This window comes from Muscardinus avellanarius (assembly GCF_963383645.1).
Source record: "Muscardinus avellanarius genome assembly, chromosome: 1".
Taxonomy (NCBI): Eukaryota; Metazoa; Chordata; class Mammalia; order Rodentia; family Gliridae; genus Muscardinus; species Muscardinus avellanarius.
In genome coordinates this window covers 237,209,338-237,230,255 of record NC_137786.1, presented here as the reverse complement: position 1 = coordinate 237,230,255, position 20,918 = coordinate 237,209,338, and the positions used below count along the sequence as shown (strand labels likewise).

Below are 20,918 nucleotides of genomic sequence, written 5' to 3'. Positions count from 1 at the left end.
TTAGACTTAGGTTACCTCACCACGAGAGTTAAGATGAGTGTACTAGTAACGTCTCTGGTCAGACAGGCCCCACCAATCTCGGGCACACGCTGGCACCTCACCCAAGGCAGGGTTAGCACAGCACATGGCCACCCGAAGGCGCCCACCTTGTCAAACAGAGGCTGGTACAGCGCTGCGTACTTCCTCTCCAGGTCGTGAACTTCCTCATAGAACTTGGCTTCTATGTGTGCACACCTCACCTGAAGCTGCTTCAGTGCGTTAATTCTCCTTTTAACGGCTTTGGGTAAACTAGAAGAGGGAACAAGAAATAAAGCATCTTCATGTCTGCAAAATAAGGGGCACACTTTCAAACTGACTACAAAAAAATTAGGTTAACATAGGACTAACACCCTTATATGAAGAGCTCCTTAAAACCATTGAGAACCGGGTGTGGTGGCCCATGCTTGTAATCCCAGTGATAGGCTGGGTCCCCCCTTCTCCCATGGGACCCTGCAGAGGGGACAGGAGGAGGAACCCAGGAAGCCGGAGCGGAGAATCAATACTGCGAGGCCGACTCCAGATGCCGCAAGAGATTCAGCATTCCTACACAGCTAGCCCCAGTCCAACGCCCCCGCACTAGGAACACCGGCACTTCCGCTCCGCCACACGACTCTGCTGACTGCGGGCTCATCGGTCCCTCCCCCACCGTCAGTAGATATTGCCAGAAAGGGCTGGTTGATTAAAGAGGTTTTGATAACTTGGCTGGTGTTTACCTCCTTTGCGACTCCCAGCTCAATTTCAGTGTTAAAACCAGCACTCGGGAGGCTGAGAGAGGATCGCAGGTTCGCGGCCAGCCTCAGCAACTTGTGAGGCCCTCCACAATTTAGTGACACCCAGTTTCAAAATAAAGAATAAAAATAGGGCTGGGGGTGTAGCTCAGAGGTAGAATGACCCTGGGTTCCATCCCTAGTACTGGGTGGGGGGGGACAACCCACCAAAACCAGAAAGCCATTAAGAAGGCGGATATGGTGGCGCACCTTGTAATCCTTGGAGGCTTCACGGGAGGATGGCAGATTCAAAGCCAGCCAGCCTCGGCAACAGTAACTAGAGAGGGTCTGCGCAGCCTAGACCTCATTTCCAATAAGAAATAGAACCAGGCTGGGAGCACACCCTGGAGGTAGAACGCCTCAACACAAACAAACAGAACCATCAAAAGAAGACGCACACCGACAGAAGAGGGGCTAAAGGACAAAGTTAAAAAGGCGATTCACTGATTCACTAAAGAGAAAACAAAATGACAAAGAGGTTTGATCTCATGAAATGTCCAAAACCATGTCAACTTCAAAGAACTTTCCTCTCTTCCTCACTAAACCGGTATGGTTACACAGCAAAACACATAGGTTTGAAGAGCTGCAGGGTGCCAAAGCCCCCTGACAAGACCCAGGTTTCTTTTTGTGTGTGTGGTGCTGGGGATTCAACCCAGGGGCGAATATTCTACTTCTGAGTGACACCCCAGCCCTATTTTGTTTTCTTCTCCCTCCCTCCCTTCTTTCTTTTTTCAGTACTGGGGATGGAAGCCAGGGCATTCTACCTCTGGGCTCCACCCCTCACCCTATTTTCTATTCTTTATTTTGAAACAGGATCTCACTGAGTTGCAGAGGGCCTAAGTAGCTGAAGCTGTCCATGAACTGTGATCCTCCAGTCTCAGCCTCCCAACCAAGTACTGGGATTACAAACATGCACTATTGCACCTGGCTTCAGACTCATGTTTCTTAAGGGCCAATGAAAACCCAGAATATGTTCTTTAGAGCCAGTAATTCTACAGATACTAAGAATTCAGCTAAAGAAAATCACTGAGTATTTATACTGGAAACAGATACATTATTGCTTATAAATGTGAAAGTCTGGAAACAAGATAGTACCTGTCTACAAAGCCAGCTACTCAGAAGAGTGGGGACAGGAAGATGGCAAATCTGAGACCAGCCGGGGCCTCACCAAGACCCTCAAAATAAAATACCAAGGGCTGGGATGTAGTCCAGTGACAGACTGCTCACCTTACACGCACGAGGCCCTGGGTACCACACAAACACACAGATTACAAAAGACAAAACAAAAAGCAGGAAATAGTACCCGGGCATGGTGGCGCACACCTGTAATCCCAGCACTTGGGAGGCTGAGACAGGAGGATCGCAGGTTTGAGGACAAGCTTAGCAAGTGTGAGACTCTCATCATCAAGCAAGATTCTGTTTCAAAATGAAAATAAAGAGGACTGGGGTGTAGTTTGAAGATAGAATGCCTGTGGGTTCAATACCCAGTACCACCAAAAAACCCCAAGAAAACTGGAAATGGCGGAAGCTGATTAGGACCCACACATGCCTGTCCACATCCTGCTGCCCAGGCGGGGCGGGTCTAGTGAACATGTGCAAGTTCTCGTGTGAACACAGGAAAGTTTCTTTTCCAGTCAGATCAACTAAATTTTGCCTTTCAGAGCGGGTCGTGGTGGCGCACGCTTGTAAACCCAACGCTTGGGAGGCTGAGACAGGAGTATCGCACAGGTTCGAAGCCAGCCTCAGCTACTTAGTGAGGCTCTCAGCAACTTAGTGAGACCCTGTTTCCAAATAAAGTATAAAATAAGTCTGGGAGTATAGCCCAGAGGTAGAAAGCCCCTGGATTCCACGCCAGTACCACCAAAAAAAAAAAAAAAACAAACACCTAAATTTTGCCTTTCCATTTTATTCTCTTAACTTCCTTTTTCCTCTTGGTCCTGGGGATTGAACTCAGAAGCATTCTACCTCTAAGCTACACTTCCAACCCCACTTTATTTTTGAAAAAGGGTCTCACTAGGTTGAGTCTCACTACTTGCCAAAACTGTCCTTGAACCTGCAATCCTCCTGCCTCAGTCTCCCATGTGCTGGAATTATAGATGTGTGCCACCATGCCCGGCTTAATTTCAGTTTGTATGGAGTATTCCCATAAATAAGAAGGGAAAATATTTTGATCCATGGAAATCATGAGTCCAAAAAACAGCCCTTGCCAGGCGTGGTGGCATATACTTGTAATCCCAGCATTCAGGAGGCTGAGACCAGAGGATCGCAGTTTGCGGACAGCCTCAGCTACTTAGTGGTGAGGCCCTTTGCAACTCAGTGAGACCCCGATTCAAAATAAAGAATAAAAAATGTGGCTGGGATGGAGCTCAGAGGTAGAATGTCCTAGGTTCCATCCCCAATACTGCAAAAATTAAAAAAATCAAAAAGCCCTTGAAGCCAGTCATAGTGGTGTATACTTGTAATCCCAGTACTTGGGAGGCTGAAATAGGAGGATTGCAGGTTTGTGGCCAGCCTCAGCTACTTAGTGAGGCCCTCTGCAAACTATTGAGACCCTGTTTAAAATTGGTAACAAAAAATAGGGCTGGGGGTGTAGCTCACAGGTAGAATATCCCTGGGTTAAATCCCCAAAACCAGAAAAAAAAAAAAAAAAAAAAAGCCCTAGAGCTGGGTATGGCGGCTCACACTTGTAATCCTAGTAACTTGGGAAGCTGAGACAGGAGGATCGCAGATTCAAAGCCAGCCTCAGCAGCTTAGTGAAGCTCTCAGCAACTGAGTTCCCATTTCCAGATAAAAAAATAAAATAGGGCTAAGCGTGTAGCCTGGAGGTATAAGGCCTCTGGGTTCCATCCCCAGTACAACACAGAAGAAAAAAATTAATAAAAAAATGAAGCTGCTGGTTACAATGAAGGGAAACAGAGGAGGTCCCAGATGGCATGACGGTGGATCACACCTATCATCTCAGTAACTGAGGCTGAGGAAAGAGACTGCAGCTTCCAAACCAGCCTCAGCAACTTAGTGAGACTAAGGGCTCACCAAGCAAAATAATGAAACTAATAATAGAAAGGGCTGGGGTGTGCTGAGAGGCAGAGTGTGCCTGGGTTCCATCCCCAGTGTCTGTCTCTTGCATACACACTCCTAGGCTTCACCACAGATCCAAATAACGCAGCCGGGGTGGCCTGGGCCTGTGCTCTGGACACTGCAGGACCCAGTCCTCCGGAGCCAAGCCAGCCGCTATCTACGCACGTGCTCGTCCTGCAGTGCGGCCAGGTGTGGAGCCAGTTCGGTGCCTATAAAACCTTGTCCCTGTGCCCAGGGCCTCTCGTGAACTCCGCGGCACTCGCCGGTTTCTAAAGCCCGAAGCCTAGAAAGCGTTTCCACCCGCAGCTTTCTCAGCTGGTCTATAAAACGCCTCGCAAGCACAATTCGCAGCTGCCACACCCTGGAGCCAAGCGAGGCGCTGGCCAGGTGAGCGGTCAAGGGCGGCACGCGCATCCTGACAGAAGCCGCTCGCCATAGACTGCCATCGGTGGAGCGCGGGGAGCGGCAGGCAGCAGGGCAGGCAAGGCCAGCCGGTCTCAAACAGTCAGGGGTCATGTCTTCTCTCATCTGTGGAAGCTAGAGAGAACAGGGAACACACGGGCCCCCAGAATAACGAGGAGGGGGGCCAGAAGAATTGTGGCCAGGGGCTGGGGAGGGACGAGGCTTGGTGAAGGAAAGAGCTGGCAGAACGTGACAAAGGCGTCACGACCAGTCACCTCAGCCGTAGGGAGAGGAGTGGGCTCGGAGGGGACGCGCGGCATGTACTGTGTGCGCGTGTGTGTCACACGGAACCTCTCCACGGTATCTAAATGCAATGTATCAGTAAACTGTACAAAAACACCTCGCCAGACCCTGACCACCGTGAGCGAGGCCGAGCTCAACTCCCAGCACACAGAACAGAAGCAAACCCGAACCACCAGTGCCGGGTCAGCAAGGCCGTGTCCTCTCACTGTGACAGCGCTGGGCACATCCAAGAGCCCCAATGGGGACCAATGTAGAGGATGGGCCATCCCTTGAGGTCCAACTCTGGCCGGACCATACACAGAAACCCAACAATGACTTATCCCTCCAGAAGGCAGGAGGCGGGCCGAGGAGCTGTCCTGGGATTTTAGGATGCACATCTTATCATTTTCACTGTGTGATACAACCATGACTCAGATCTCTTGTAAAGATGCAGGGTGGGTGTGGTGGTGCATGCCTATAATCCAGCACTTGGGATGCCAGGACCTCAGGTTCAAGGCCAACTTCAGCAACTTAGCAGTACCTTGTTTCAAAATAATAAAATATAACTGAGGGTGTGGCTCAGGTGAAACACCCCTGGGGGGTTAAAGCCCCAATGCATCCTCCAAAAAAGCAGGGCGTGGTGGTACAGAACTCAGGAGGCTGAGATAAGAGCATTGCAGGTTTGCAGACAACCTCAGCAACTCAGGAGGCCCGCTGCAACTTTGTGAGACCATTTCAAAACAAGGAATATAATAGGGCTGGGGAAATAGCTTGGAGGCAGAGTGCCCCTGGGTTCAATCCCCAGTACTCCCCCTCAAGAAACCAGGCAAAGGTGTTGTCACAGGGTCACCCAGAGAAGCTGGAGAAGTTCTCCTAGTTAAGGTAGGAACCAGAAAACATTCTGCCCCCAGCAATTTCTTCAGGCCCTGCCTGACTCAGGTCACTGTGAAGTCCTCTAAACCGCCACAGGGTGGCGCTGCACACTTCCCTAGCAGCTGACAGCCTGCTCAGAACTCTCCCAGCAACCCAGGGCAGCCACACTCCACCTTTTGGGCCCCAGTGCCTGGCTCTCACAGGTACTGTCTGTGAGGAAACGGGGAAAAACATATTTGCTCCTATTCTGAGACACCAGCCTGGCTTCCTGACCCTCATTCTGGTGCTTGGAGTGGCACACATCTTACCAGCAAGGTACTTACGTTTCAATGTAGCTGGAGGGAGTGTGAGAGACATTGTCAAGTCTTTCCTGCAAAGCTGCCAGGACTTGTGGGTTCTGCATCACCTGATCTGTGAGCTTTTCTATTAAAGAGTCAGAAAAAAGACCAGATATATTTAAAATATGTCCAGGACAAAGAAGCCAAGACTTGAACACTTCCAACATGTATCTACTTAGCCTTGCTTAGCTTTTAAATTCCAAATACAAGCCAGGCGTGGTGATGCACGCTTGTAATCCCAGTACTTGGTAGGCTGGGACAGGAGAATCACAGTTTACAGCCAGCCCCAGCTACTTAGTGAGGCCCTCCACAACTTAGCAAGACCGTTTCAAAATAAAGAATAAAGCCAGGTGTGGTGACGCACACTTGTAATCCCAGCATTGGGGAGGCTGAGACCAGAGGATCGCAGTTCGCAGACAGCTTCAGCTACTCAGTGAGGCCCTCCGCAACTTAGTGAGACCCTGTTTAAAAATAGAGAATAGCCGGGCGTGGTGGCGCAGGCTTGTAATCCCTGCACTTGGGAGGTGGACACAGGATTGCGCAGGTTTGAAGCCAGCCGTGCTGGCTTAAGAGACCCTGTTTCCGAATAAAAAAGTTTAAAAATAGGTACTGGGAGTGTAGCCCGGAGGTAGGTGGGTTTCCAGGAACCCCAGTACCACAAAAAATAAAATAAAATAAAATAAATAAATAAAATAAAATAAAAAAGAATAAAAATGGGCTGGGAGTGTAGCTTGGAGGTAGAATGCCCCTGAATTCAATACCCAGTACCAAAAAAACAAAACAAACAAACAAACAAAAAAAAAAACTAAATACATCACGACTTCCTAAAATCATGTATTCTGAAAATACTTTTTGTTGTTGTTGTTTGTTTGTCTGTTTGTTTTGGTGGTACTGGGGTTCCTGGAAGCCCTTCCATCTCCGGCTACACTCCCAGACCTATTTTTACATTTTTATTTGGAAACAGGGTCTCCTAAGCCAGTGCGCGCGGCTGGCTTTGAACCTGTGTGATCCTCCTGTCTCTGCCTCCCAAGCGCAGGGATAACAAGCGTGCGCCACCACGACCAGCTATATAGTCCCCCCCCCCCCCCCCCGGTACTAGGATTGAACCCAGGGGCATTCTACAACTGAGCTAAACCCTCAGCCTTATTTATTTTGAAACAGGGTCTCACTAAGGTATGGAAAGCCTCACTAAGTAGTTGAGGCTGGCTCTGAACCTGAATCCTCCTGTTAAGCCTCCTCTGTACTGGGATTATGAGCCTGTGCCACCATGCCTGGTTTGAAAATACTTACCTACTAGAAATTGAACCCAGGGCCTCCCACATGCTAAGCAAGTGCTCTACCATGACCAACACTCCCAGCCCCTTCTTTTAATATTTTTATTCTGAAACAAAGTTTCTAACTAAGTTGCTGAGGCTGGTCTCAAACTTGTGATCCTCCTGCCCCAGCCTCCCAAGCAGCTCTGATTACAGGAGTACATCACTATACCGACTTAAGCTTTAAATAGTATTTAATGGGTTTGGCCTGGTAAACACACGCCTGTAATTCCAGTACTTTGGAGGCTGAGACAGGAGAATCACAAGTTTGAGGACAGCCTCAGCAAATAGTGAGACTCATCAACCTAGCTAGACACTGCTTCAAAATTTCAAAATAAAACTAAGAATAAGGCTAGGAATGTAGCTTGGAGGTGGAAGGACCCTGGGCTCAAGCCCCAGTAAAACACACACACACACACACACACACGCACACACACACACACACACACACACACACACGCACGCACACACACGGCATTTAATTCTCTTTGTGGGTGGCTGGGAGACTCCTCAAGGCCCCACCTCACAGCCGAGACAGTCCACCCTAGTTACCTACCGACCTCTTCCCAGAGCCCCACTGGAGGCCGGAAGCCAAGGACAGGGATGAGTTCAAAGTGGAGCGGCGCTGTCCACTTCCGCCCGGGCTTGCCCCCCCCCCCCCTCACTCCGGGCCCGGGCACCATACTCGGCTCCCCGCCCCGGCCCTGCTGCCCACCTCCACCTGAAGGGCCCCGCCCCATTCCTACCGTCCACTGAGCACGCCCTGACCCCTGCTCCCCACAACTCCTGTACCCCCACACTGAACTGTCCTCACTCAGCTGCGCCGCGAAAGGGGCAATACCTGGGCCAGGGCGGACTCTGTTGAACAATTTCTTTTTTCGCGCGAGAGTTTGAGTATTAGTGGGGATTGAGTCCAGGCCCCAGGGGCATTCTACCTGCAAGCTACACCCATATTTTAATTTTATCTCTGTATTTTTTTTCTTGTTAGAGTACTGAGGATTGAACCCAGAGGCATTCTACCTTCAAGCTACACCCCCTGCCCAATTTTATTTTTTAATTTTTAATTTTTGCGATACTGGGGATGGAATCCAGGGGCATTCTAATAAATAGGGCTGCACCCCCAGCCCTATTTTTTATTCTTTATTTTGAAACAGGGACTCACTGAGTTGCAAAGGGCCTCACTAAATAGCTGAGGCTGTCTTTGAACCACGATCTTCCTGTCTCAAATGCTGGGATTATAAGCGTGTGCCACGACGCCCAGCTACCAATTTTCTTACTTGAAAACAAGGTCTCAGTAGGTCGACTCCAGTCTCAGTACTTGCTGAAGCTATCCTCAAACCAGAGAGCTTCCTATGTGAGCCTCACAAGCACAGGGGTCACAGGGATGTGCGACTGCACCTGGCTTTTGTGTGTGTGTGTGTGTGTGTGTGTGTGTGTGTGTGTGTGTTACTGGGGATGGAACCCAGGAAACTTTCTAACTCTGGGCTATACTCTCAGACCTATTTTATATTTTATTTGTAAACAGGGTCTCACTAAGTTGCTGAGGCTGGCTTCGAACCTGTGTGATCCTCCTATCTCAGACTCCCAAGCAGGGAAATTACAAGCTAGCTTTTTATATTTTCAAACAGGGTCTTGCTAGGTTGTTGAGGGTCTACGTTGCTCCCTCTTGTCTCAGCCTCCCAGGCACAGTGATTGTAGGTTTGTGCCGCCATGCCCAGCACGAACAGTTCCTCTTTTAATGGCACAATAAAGGAACCAAATTAGTGTCCTTCCTACTCTAGAGGATATACATATTTGGGAATGGTCACATAATACAGGCAAGCCAAATATACAATATAAACACTCAATTTTAATATAACCTCTAAAAAAATACTGTGTATGTGTCCTTAATGTATATAATTTTGCATATATAAAACTGCATAAGCTGGGCATGGTGGCACATGCTTGTAATCACAGCATTTGAGAGGCTGAGACAGAAAGATCATGGTTTTCAGACAGCCTCAGCTACTTAGTAATGCCCTCTGCAACTCAATGAGACCCTGTTTCAAAATAAAGAAAAAAATATATATACATACACACACACACACACACACACACACACACACACACACACACACATATATTAATAGTGTAGCCTGGAGGTAGAATGGCCCTGAATTCCATCCCAGTATGGAAAAAAAAAAACAAAAACCCTACATATAGCTGGGTGTGGTGGCACACACTTGTAATCCCAGTACTTAGGAGGCTGAGACAAGAGGATCCAGGTTTGCGACCAGCCTCAGCTACTTAGTGAGGCCCTCTGTAAGTTAGTGAGACCCTGTTTCAAAATAAAGAATAGTAGCCGGGCGTGGTGGCACACACTTGTAATCCTAGCATTCGGGAGGCTGAGACAGGAGGATCGTGGTTTGTGGACAACCTCAGCTATTTAGTGAGGCCCTCTGCAACTCAATGAGACCCTACTTAAAATAAAGACTAAAAATATAGGGCTCGGGGTGTAGCTCAGAGGTAGAATGCTTCTGGGTTCCATCCCAGCACCACAAATAATTAATTAATTAAAAATAAATAAAAAATAGGGCAGGGGGTGTAGCTCAGAGGTAGAATAACCTGAGTTCCATACCCAGACCCGCAAAAATAAATAAATAAACATAAAGAATAAAAAAATGAGGCTGGGGACAGGCGTGGTGGTGCACGCTTGTAATCCCTGCGCTTGGGAGACGGAGACAGGAGGATCACACAGGTTCGAAGCCAGCCGCGCTGGCTTAAGAGACCCAGTTTCCAAATATAAAAAAGTATAAAATAGGTCTGGGAATGTAGCCCGGAGGTAGAAGGGTTTCCAGGAACCCCAGTACCACCACCACCAAAAAAAAAAAAAAAGAGGCTGGGGGTATAACACAGAGGTAGAATGCCTCTTGGTTCAATCCCCAGCACCAATAAATAAATAAATAACACCGGGCGTGGTGGCACACGCTTGTAATCCCCACGCTTGGGAGGCGGAGACGGGAGGATCGCGGGTTCGAAGCCAGCCATGCTGGCTTAATAGAGACCCTGTTTCCAAAAATAAAATAGGTCTGGGAGTGTAGCCCAGAGGAAAAAGGGCTTCCAGGAATCCCAGTACCACCAAAAAATAAGTAAATAAATAAAAATAAATAAATAAAAAAACTGCATATACAAGGTATAATTTGTTATATACTACACACATACACAAACACATCTTCTCCTCTAGCTCTGTCCACTAAAAGGACCCAGAAACAATGGCACCTAGCATCTATACTCTGGTTTCTGGATGTTTCTCCAGGGAAAGGGAGCTGGATTAATGGTGCACTTCAGGTCTGGAGCAAGGAAGGTTCAAGACAAAAGGGGACGTGGCATCACACCACAAAACCAGAAGCACTGCGAGGCCCGATGGACGGGGTGTGTCAAAGGGACTCGCGAAGCCAGCCTGGGAGGACCCGCGGCCAGGTGGGCGGCTGTGCGGTGCTCTGGGGCGTCCAAGGAGCAGCACTGCACCCGCGGGAAGACGAGGCACCAGGCAGACGCAGCCAAGGTCCACGCAGGGCTTGAGTGTGCCTTGCCTAGGGAGGATAAGTGGCCGAGAAAACCAGAGAAGGACAGAACTGCACAGTAAGCGCTGGCACTGAGCCGATGGCAAGTTTCCTGGCTGTGGTGTGTTAACTACACTGTGGCTTTAAGGCACTGTGCCACGCTGTAAGAGAAGAGGACAGCCGACGTTGTTTTCACACAGTTGGGAGGGGGTCCAGCTGTAGATTTTTTTCCTGCAGTGCTGGGGATGGAAACCAGGGGCTTTCTACCTCCGAGCGATACCCCCAGCCTGATGTTTTCTTTATTTAGAAACAGGCTCTCACTGAGTTGCAAGGGCCTAAGTAACTGAGGCTGCCCATGAACCATGGTCCTCCTGTCTCAGCCCCCCGAATGCTGGGATGACAAACGTGCGTTCCACGCTCGGCTTATGGATTTCTTAATGGGGAAAGAAATACCTAGGAATTCATGGACACAATAACAGGTGGGATTTGCTTCCAGACAAGCAGGGAAGAAAGTTAGGGTACAGAGGGAGACCCATTGCTTAGAGCTGATGCTCAAGTTAAGTGCACACGGATGCAAGGAGGCCGGCACCCCTGCACCTCTGCCCGTCTGACTTCCCATCACAGAAACAACCGCTAGGTCAGGGAGCGGTGCTCACCACAATACTCTAACTCTCCTAAGATTTTTTTTTCTTGGTGGTACTGGGAATTGAACCAAGGCAAAAACACTTTACCTGAGCTACAGCGCCAGACCAATTTTTATTTCTTATTTGAAAAGAGGGTCCCACTAAGTTGCTGAGTCTGTCCTTGAACCTGCAATCCTCCTGTTTCATCCTCTCAAGTCAATACTATGACTACAAGTGTGTACCACCACACCCAGTTTTTCTCCTAAGATTTTTGTTTTTGGTTTTTTGCTGGTACCGAGGGTGGAACCCAGAAGCTTTCTACCTCCGGGCTACACTCCCAGACCTATTTTATACTTTATTTGGAAACAAGGTCTCGCTAAGAGCCTCACTAAGTAGCTGAGGCTGGCTTCGAACCTGTGTGATCTCCTGTCTCAGCCTCCCAAGTGCAGGATTACAAGCGTGCCCACCCCGCCCGGCTTCTCCTAAGATTTCTAGAGGACTGAAGTTTGTCCCTGGAGACTCGACCCCGCACACCATCTCCCGAGTCCTCACCCCAGGTGTACTGCACTGACCTGTGTGATCTCTCCTGTCTCAGCCTCCCAAGCACAGGATTACAAGCGTGCCCACCCCGCCCGGCTTCTCACACCATCTCCCGAGTCCTCACCCCAGGTGTACTGCACTGACCTGTGTCACTTGCAGTTTTAGCAGCTTCCACGGAACCTGCAGGGACTGCATCTGAAAAACTAAAGCAAAGTTTGCAAAGTATTATTACAAAGAAAGTTACAGACACAAAGAACAAATGGGCGTTTTCCCTTATTTCTTTCCTTTTTCCTTTTTTTTTTTTTTTTTTGTGGTACTGGGGATGAAACCCAGGAGCCTTCTACCTTCTGGCTACACTCCCAGACCTATTTTCTATTTTATTTGGAGATGGTCTAAGTTGCTGAGAGCCTCACTAAGTAGCTGAGGCTGGCTTGGAACCTGTGCAATCCTCCTGTCTCAGCCTCCCAAGGGCAGGGATGATAAGCCTGTGCCACCACGCCCAGCTTCCCTTATTTCTTCAACACATGTCATCCAAGGGAAGTGTCCTTTGTGCTGGACAGGCTTCTAAACCTCAGAACCTCTCCTCCCACCACCAGCACACTGCGCGGGCCGCGCGGGCCTAGTCTGTATCCCTTGCTAAAGCTCCTAGAGGTCATGCCTGACTTCTTTGCTCCCAAGCCTGCTCCCAGCCCTCAAACCCAACCAGCCAACATGGCACTGTTTGGTCAGCTGCTTGTACAAGCACGAGCAGCAGCCTTGCAGTCTCCAAAACCAGCGCATCTCCATGGAAACTGGTAGAACAGTTTTCAAAGAGGCCTTGCCACACCTTCCTCAAGAAAACAGCAAAGAGACGACATCAAAACTGGCCTTGGAGCTGGGCTTGTAATCCCACTACTTGGGAGGCTGAGACAGGTTACATGAGGTTTGCACAGCCAGCCTCAGCTACTTAGTGAGACTGTTTCAAAATAAAGAATAAAAAATAGGCCTGAGGAGTGTAGCTTGGAGGTAGAATGCCCCTGGGTTCAATTCTCAATACTGAAAAAATAAAACCAAAAACAACCTGATTGTGGAACAACCCACAAAAACTCCTTCCCTTCACCACTGGGGGCCACATCAAGACAGTCACCCCCCCCCTAGGGGGGAAGGCGGGGTCAAGGCTGGGCAGCAAGAGCCTGCTTGGCACAGTTGAGCCCATTTCGTGTCTGAAGCGATCTCGTACTGGCTCGGATGCACAGAGAAGAGCCATCAGCTCTTCTGAATTTAAGGGTTCTGCAATCCAGCTTGCTCTGCTGCCAACTACATTCTCAACAAAGCTTGTTTGGGCTTACCTGTTATCTGCCATCTGAATGCTTTTATCCCCTACAAATTAAAAAGAGTTGCGACAATTACACTCACAAACAAACAAAAGTTCAGCTGTATTCTTACAGGGCCAGGATGGGATGGAGAGGCAGAAGGTGCAGGAGGGCTTCCCTGGGAGTAAGGAAAAGTTCCAGATCTCGCCTGATGCCAATGGGTATGCACATCCACCAGAATCCAACACCCTCCTCAGGCGTGTGCATCTCACCATGTGCAAACTTTACGCAAAAAGTGTCCCTGACTGGTACTAAAAGGACAGATTTCAGAGAAAGAAGCAGTCTGAATTAGCTGATCTCTAACAGACTCAGCAAGAAGAATGGGGGCCCAGTTATCTCAGAGCAATTCAAAGCATTCCTTGGTGTTCTCAACATCCCAGAAATTAATGGAAGGGGTGATGTCCTAATCTAATCTCATCTTACACATTTTCTTACTTCTACCCTGAAACTGTGCTGCTGTGTAGAACCTTCGGTACTGCTTAGCAAGTGTGAGGCCCTGGGTTCTATCCCCAGGACCACCGCCAATAAAACCAATACGTGACACATTCTATACAGTCCTGCTTTTATGAGAGTTTAACAGCATTCTCTTTGGACGGTAGTATTGGGTAATTCCTATGCATACACAAAGATGGGTTTGAATGGCTCTGAGCTGCTTTCTTCTTAAATAGAATCTCACACTTCATTTTTTATTAGATCTTTGTCTCAAAAAGTGCAAAAATCACTACAGAAGTATCACATTGCCTTTCTGAAAAGCTAAAATTATGTACTTTGAACAGGCAGAAAAAAGAGCGCAACCAATCCTACTACACTGGCCACACCCACCGCACCACACCCGTACCCAAACCCGGCCACGCGGCAGCGAGGCTTTAAAACGCCCCTCAAGCCGGGCGGGTTGGGGCACGCTTGTAATCTCAGCACTTGGGAGGCTGAGATGGGAGGATAAGCTACTTAGTGAGACCCTGTTTCAAAAAATAAAGAATAAAAAATAGGGCAGGGGGTGTAGCTCGGAGGTCAAATGCCTCCGGGTTCCATCGCGAGACACGCAAAACAAACACACACAAAAAAGCCCTGGCCCCTCACCAGGCACAGTGCCTCTTTCCCTCTCTCTCTCACACACACACAACTGCCCCCTTTCTTGGAAGGGGTACTAAGGACACAACCTAGGGGCATTCTACCTCTGACCTATAACCTCAGCCCCTATTTGACTTTTTATTTTGAAAGAGGGTCTCATTAAGCTGCAGATACTGGTCTCAAACCTGAGACCATCTGTCTCATCCTCGCAAGTGCTGGATTACAGGCATGCAACCACCATGCTTGGCTCCCAGCCGTACTTTGTTTTCAAACCTTTCTTGTCTTGGCCTCTCACATACTGAGATTATAGACATGCACCACCGTGCCTGGCTTTCTGACCCTTTAATGGTCCCTCACAACAGCTTCTGCAGAGTCTATATTCATTCCGCACAGAGTATCAATTCCTACATTGTTATTTGTTGTTGTTTTTGAAATAATCTCAACAGGATGCTGAGTCTCGCTAAGCTGCTAAGGCTGGAATCCACTCCTATCTCAACCTCCCCCAAATTCCTACACCTCCTAACCCTGCCTACCTCACGGCTCCTACTCCAAACTCCCTGCCACAGCTCCCAGTCGGGGTTCCCCAGTTGATGGTCGGTTTTCTCATATTCTAAATGCAATAGGTAGCCGGGTATGATAGTGCACATTTGGGAGGCGGAGACCAGAGGATTGTGATTTGCAGACAGCCTCAGCTACTTTAGTAAGCCCCTCTGCAACTCAGTGAGGCCCTGTTTCAAAATAAAGAATAAACAATCAGGCTGGGGGTGTTGATCAGAGATAAAATGCTCCTGCGTTCAATCTACAGTAATGCAAAAAAAAAAAAAAATTCTAAGTGAACAAACCATCTGCCAGCTGTTAAATAATAAAGTGAACTTTTTCTTTTTTGCAGTACTGGAGATGGAAACCAGGGACATTTTACCTCTGAGCTACACTCCCAGCCCTGTTTTTTATTATTTTTTTGGGAACAGGGTCTGACTGAATTGTGAAGGGCCTAAGTAGCTGAGGCTGTCCGCAAACCTCGATCCTCCTGTCTCTGCCTCCTGAATGCCAGGATTACCAGCGTGCGCCACTACAGCTAGCTAGTGGGACTTTTCTGTACTTTCTGTTTGTATGGGTACTGGGGATTGAACTCAAGGACATTCTACCAACAAGCTAGGCCCCCCAGCCTTATTTTGAAACAGGGTCTCACTAAGCTGCAGAGGGCCTCACTAAGTAGCTGAGGCCGGCCACAAAATTGCAACCCAGGGTCTCACAATAGCCAAGCCCTCTACCACTGAGCCACAACCCAGCCCTGACGTACTTTGTTATTGCAGTACCGGGAATAGAACCCAGGGGCACTGCACCTCGGAGCTACACCCCCGGCCCTCTTTAGTCTGAGTTGCAGAGGGCCTCACTCTAAGCAGCTGAGGATCCTCCAGTCTCGCCTCCCAAATGCTGGGTGACAAGCGTGCCCACCACGCCTAGCTCTGGAATGGATCTTGATACTGTCCAGCTACTGACACACTGACATCACCTACATCTGGGCTATGTGAGCAGGGTTCTCCACTGCCCAACATGGACCTAACTGCACCATCCCTAGACTACACACACGCTGTTCCAAGGAACTTGTCCAATTTGGGGAACAGATTCACCTTCATCAATCAATCTGCTCCCTAATAAGCCCACACCTTACACACCTTAAGTTCCATCACCTCCTATACAAACAAGCAAGGGGCTGATGTACCAGGCACTTCACACATTTCCTACTGGTATCAGCTCCACCGAGCAGGGACGATCCTCAATGTTAAGGGAGTGGGGGCTCAGAAAGTTAAGCAGCCTAAGCCTAGCACAAGGTCACATGGCTAGCACATGAATCTGAGTGTGGAATCCTGCCTGCCACCTCCCCTAACCTCTATACCCCTTGCGTTTCTACTTGTCCGACTGAAGGCTGCCCTGCTGCTTCAAGCAGGGTTAGAGCCCTGCTCTTGTGCCACAGGTCCAAGAGGCCCACTGGGTCTAGGGGAAGGAGAGAGCACCCCCTGACCACATCCTCGCTCCTGCGCGAGCGTGCCCAACACGCCACCTCTAGACACAGCTCCACTGCTCAAAGGAAACAGCACCAAGCTAAGCAACCACCATCAGGCCTCTTCATGATTATGACAATACAGACTTTCCATCTACTGCTTGCCATGGAACCACAGGTCAAGTTAAACACTGCTCCCACCCCACCCTTCCAGACCCCCCCCTTTTTTGGGGGTGGTGCTGGGAATGAAACCCAGGGGAATTGTACTTCTGAACTATATTTCCCCACCTCATTTTATTCTTTTATTTTGAAATAGGGTCATACGAAGTAAGTTCCTGAGGATGAACTGAGATCTTTTTTCTCAGTCTCCCAAGTACTGGGATTACAAGCCTGCACACCATGCCTGGCTCTTTATAATGCTGAAATAGGGTCTTGCTAAGTTACTGCAGACCAGCCCCTACACTGAGACACTCCTGTCTCAGCTGCCCAAGAATTAGGATTACAAGTGTGCTGCTCCCTTTAAGAAAAATAACGCAGAGTGGTCACATAAGCAAACTAGAGGTCCAACTAATCAAGGCTCACTACCATCAATTACATCTTTGGCACTTTCTAAAACTGTTAAAACTCCATGTGTTGTGTACACTAATATCACAAAGAGGAAACTGTAAATATTCACATTCTTACACGTTTTGGCCAGCAAGAATATGCATGTCTGTAATCCCAGTATTTGGGAGGCTAAGACAGGAGGATTACAGGTCAAAAGACAGCCTCAGCAAGTAGTGAGACTCTTTCATAAAACTAGTGAGACCCTGTTTTAAAATAAAAATCAGCCGGGAACTGCTGGTGTAATCCCAGCATTGGGAGGCTGAGACAAAAGGATCTGGGTTCACGACCAGCCTCAGCTACTTAGTGAGGCCCTTTGAAACTCAGTGAGACCCTGTTTCAAAATGATAAAAACTAGCCGGGCGTGGTGGCGCACGCTTGTAATCCCCGCGCTTGGGAGGCGGAGACAGGAGGATCGCGCAGGTTCGAAGCCAGCAGCGCGTGCTGGCTTAGGAGACCCCGTTTCCAAAATGAAAATGTAAAAAATAGGTCTGGGAGTGTAGCCCGGAGGTAGAAGGGCTTCCAGAAACCCCAGTACCACCAAAAAAAAAAAAAAAAGATAAAAACTAGGGGTGGGGGTGTACCTCTGAGGTAGAGTGCCCCTGGGTTCCATCTCCAGTACTGCAAAGAAAAATTGAATAAAAAATAATAAATAAAAATAAAAATAAGCTGGGCATGGTGGCGCATGCTTGTAATCCCAATACTTGGGAGGCTGGGACAGAAGGATTGCACAGGTTTGAAACCAGCCTCAGCTACTTAGTGAGGCTCTCAGCAACAGAGTGAGACTCTATTTTCAAATAAAATATAAAATAGGTCTGGGAGGTAGCCCAGAGGTAGAAGGCACCTAGGTTCCATCCCCAGTGCCACAAAAAATAAAAAAAATAAAAAAAAAAAAGAATAAAAAGCCGGGCGTGGTGGCACATGCCGGTAATCCCAGCATTCGGGAGGCTGAGACAGGAGGATCGTGGTTCATGGGCGGCCTTTGCTACTTAGTGAGACTCTGTTTCCAAATAAAAAAATAAAAAATAGGGATGGAGGTGTCATTCAAAGGTAGAATGTCCCTGGGTTCTAGTCCCAGTACAATACACGCAAAGGCTGAGGGTGGCAAGCAGCTTGACTGCTGTGTGAGGGCATCACAGTCCAGGTGCTCACACCTGAACTTAGAACTCTCAGCAGTGCAAAGAAAGATAACAATCTAGGTACTGCAAAAAAAACAAAATAAAAAGTAATCCGGACACTGTGGGACGTCCTGCTGCCCCAACTGGGAAGCCCAGCAGCCCAGATCCCACGAACTCTGCTCCTGGCCTGTAGCCTCTTCCTTCCCCAGTCTATGTTCACTCCATGGCACCAGACATCACCACACTGTCAAGTAAGACAAGAGGCAAGTGAAGACATTTAAAAGACCAGGTAACAGCCGGGCGTGGTGGGCACACTTGTCATCTCCACGCTGGGGAGGCGGAGACAGGAGGATCGCGCAGGTTCGAAGCCAGCCTCGCTGGCTTAAGAGACCCTGTTTCCAAATAAAAATAAAAATAAATAGGTGTCTGGGAGTGTAGCCCAGAGGTAGAAGGGTTTCCAGGAACGCAGTACCACCAAAGGGAAAAAAAAAGGACCAGGTAAGCTGGGCATGGTGGCGCACGCTTGTAAGCTCAGCATTTGAAGTCTGAGACAGAGGACTCATTTTGAGGACAGTCTCATCTAAGTAATGAGGCCCTCTGCAACTCAGTGAGAACCTGTTTCAAAATACAGAATAAAACACAGGGCTGAGGGTGTAGCTCAGAGGTAGAATGCCCTTGAGTTCTATCCCCACTACCGCAAATAAATAAATAAATGAATAAATAAATAAAATAACCAAGTGAGCCGGGCGTGGTGGCACATGCCTGTAATCCCAGTACTTGGGAGGCTGAGATAGGAGGATTATGCATTAAGCCAACCCCAGTAGCTTAGTAAGACATTTTCAAATTAAAAATAAAGCCGGGAGCCGGGCGTGGTGGCACATCCTTGTAATCCCTGTGCTTGGGAGGCTGAGATAGGAGGATCTCATAGGTTTGTAGCCAGCCTCAGCTACTTAGTGAGGCTCTCAGCAACTGAGTGAGACCCTGTTTATAAGCAGGGCATGGTAGCATATACTTGCCTAGTATATAATCCCAGTACTTAGGAGGCTAAGATAGGAGGATCCAGGTTTATGGCCAGCCTGAGCTACCTAGTGAGGCTCTCTGCAACTTAATGAGGCCTTGTTTCAAAATAAAGAGTAAAAAATAGAGCAGGAGGTGCCCCTGGGTTCCATCCCCAGACCTGCAAAAAATTAAAAAAAAAAAAAAAAGACCCTGCTTTCAAATAAAAAAATAAAACAGAGCTCAGAGTGTGGCCTGGAGGTAGACTATCTCAGGGTTCAAAAGAACAGGGCTGGGGATACAGCTTCCTGACAAGAGTGCGTGCCTAGCATGTTTGGCTCTAGGCTCAGTCTCCAGTACTGCAAAATCATCCAGTCAGTCAGTCAAACAGAGGACACAGACTAAAGGACCAATCCCACGAGGGAGGGCTCTCTACCTGCTCAACACAAGCCTTGGCAAGAGAAGGGTGGCAGGCAGCCACTGCTGCCCGGGGAGTCTGCCTGCGCCTCTCACAGCTGGTGCCGCGGCCCATGCACACCGCGGCCCGTTCTGAGCGCTTTCCGAAGACACAGGGTAAAGACATTTCCTTGTTCACGTCTGTTTACTAGATCTGCTGAAATAACCACCCAACAACCCACTCTCCCAGGCACTGCTCTTCGTGCTCCAGGCTGTACTCCTGCCTCCTCCACGCTTTTCTAGGTAGGCCATGCGGTGGCATTCCAAAGTCTTCTTAATCCAGCACTTAAAGATCAAGTAAGCCAGGCGTGGTGGTGCTGGCCTGTAATCCCAGTGCTTGGGAGGCTGAGACAGGAGTTTGGCAGGTTCCTGGCCAGCCCCAGCTACTTGGTGAGGTCTTCTGCAACTTAGTAAGACCCTGTTTCAGAATAAAGAATAAAAAAATAGGGCTGGGGTACAGTACGGAAGTAGAATGCCCCAGGGTTCAACCCCAGTTCCGCAAAAAGAAAGAAAGAAAATGATCTGGTCACCTTGTCAAGAAGGCATCCCCAGGCTGGGCGTGGTGGCGCACACTTGTAATCCCCGCGCTTGGGAGGCTGAGACAGGAGGATCGCACGGGTTCGAAGCCAGCCTCAGCTACTTAGTGAGGCTCTCAGCAACTTAGGGAGACCCTGTTTCCAAATAAAATATAAAATAGGTCTGGGAGTATAGCCCAGATGTAGAAAGCCTCTGGGTTCCACCCCCAGTAACACACAAAAAGGGAAGGCATTCCCTCTCTACCTATCCCTAACTACAACCAGCCACCACTGCAGTCATTTTTCCTTACACCTACCAGCACCTCACTTGACCATCTCTCACTGCAGACGAGGGCCGCTCTTGACTGTTATTCAGTGAGAGAAGTCAGTATCCAGGACCAAGCCTAGCAAACGCGAGATGCTTATCAACAATTAAGTAGACAAACCACTACGAGCTACTTTGCAATAATTGAGTAACACACTAAAACCACAACACTTGCACTTTGTACAGAATCAGTCTTCCTACTGAAACCTGAACACAAGTCATCTCACAGTGCTCTTTTTTTTTTTTTTTTTTTGCGGGTCTGGGGATGGAGCCCAGGGGCAATCGACCTCCAAGCTACAGCCCAGCCCTATTTTTTATTCTTTATTTTGAAGCAGGGTCTCACTGAGCTGCAGAGGGCATCACTAGGTAGCTGAGGCTGACCCCGCACCGCAATCCTCCTATCTTGGCCTCCCAAAGCTGGGATGACAAGCATGCGCCTCGACGCCCGGCCCTCACCTTGTTCTTAAATAGGCTTTTTCTCTGGACATGGGGGAAAATACATTTAGTTATTAACAGCTGAAAGAGTACACTTAACAAAGATTAAGATAAAATTTAAAGCCACGTGTGTGGCACACACTTGTAATCCCAGTTCTTGGGAGGCTGAGACAGGAGGATCATGGTTTGAGGACAGCCTCAGCTACTTAGTGAGGCCCTCTTTCAAAATAAAGAATAAAAAAATCAGG

At 48.6% G+C, this 20,918-nt stretch overlaps 1 protein-coding gene across 1 annotated transcript in view; it reads right to left on the bottom strand.

Annotated features, from left to right (window-relative positions):
• The window catches only part of NAP1L4 (nucleosome assembly protein 1 like 4), a gene marked incomplete at its 3' end in the record, with an annotated part of 32,717 nt that extends 19,566 nt beyond the window's left edge, over positions 1-13,151 (bottom strand). The window contains exons 1-4 of the mRNA XM_080711677.1: positions 13,126-13,151; positions 11,942-12,000; positions 5,765-5,864; positions 147-288 (exon numbers count right to left, since the gene is read on the bottom strand). Coding sequence (XP_080567803.1) covers positions 147-288; positions 5,765-5,864; positions 11,942-12,000; positions 13,126-13,139 — 315 coding nt within the window. The 5' untranslated portion in view covers positions 13,140-13,151. The remainder of the gene's footprint in view (positions 1-146; positions 289-5,764; positions 5,865-11,941; positions 12,001-13,125) is intronic.
• Positions 13,152-20,918: the final 7,767 nt, after the last annotated feature.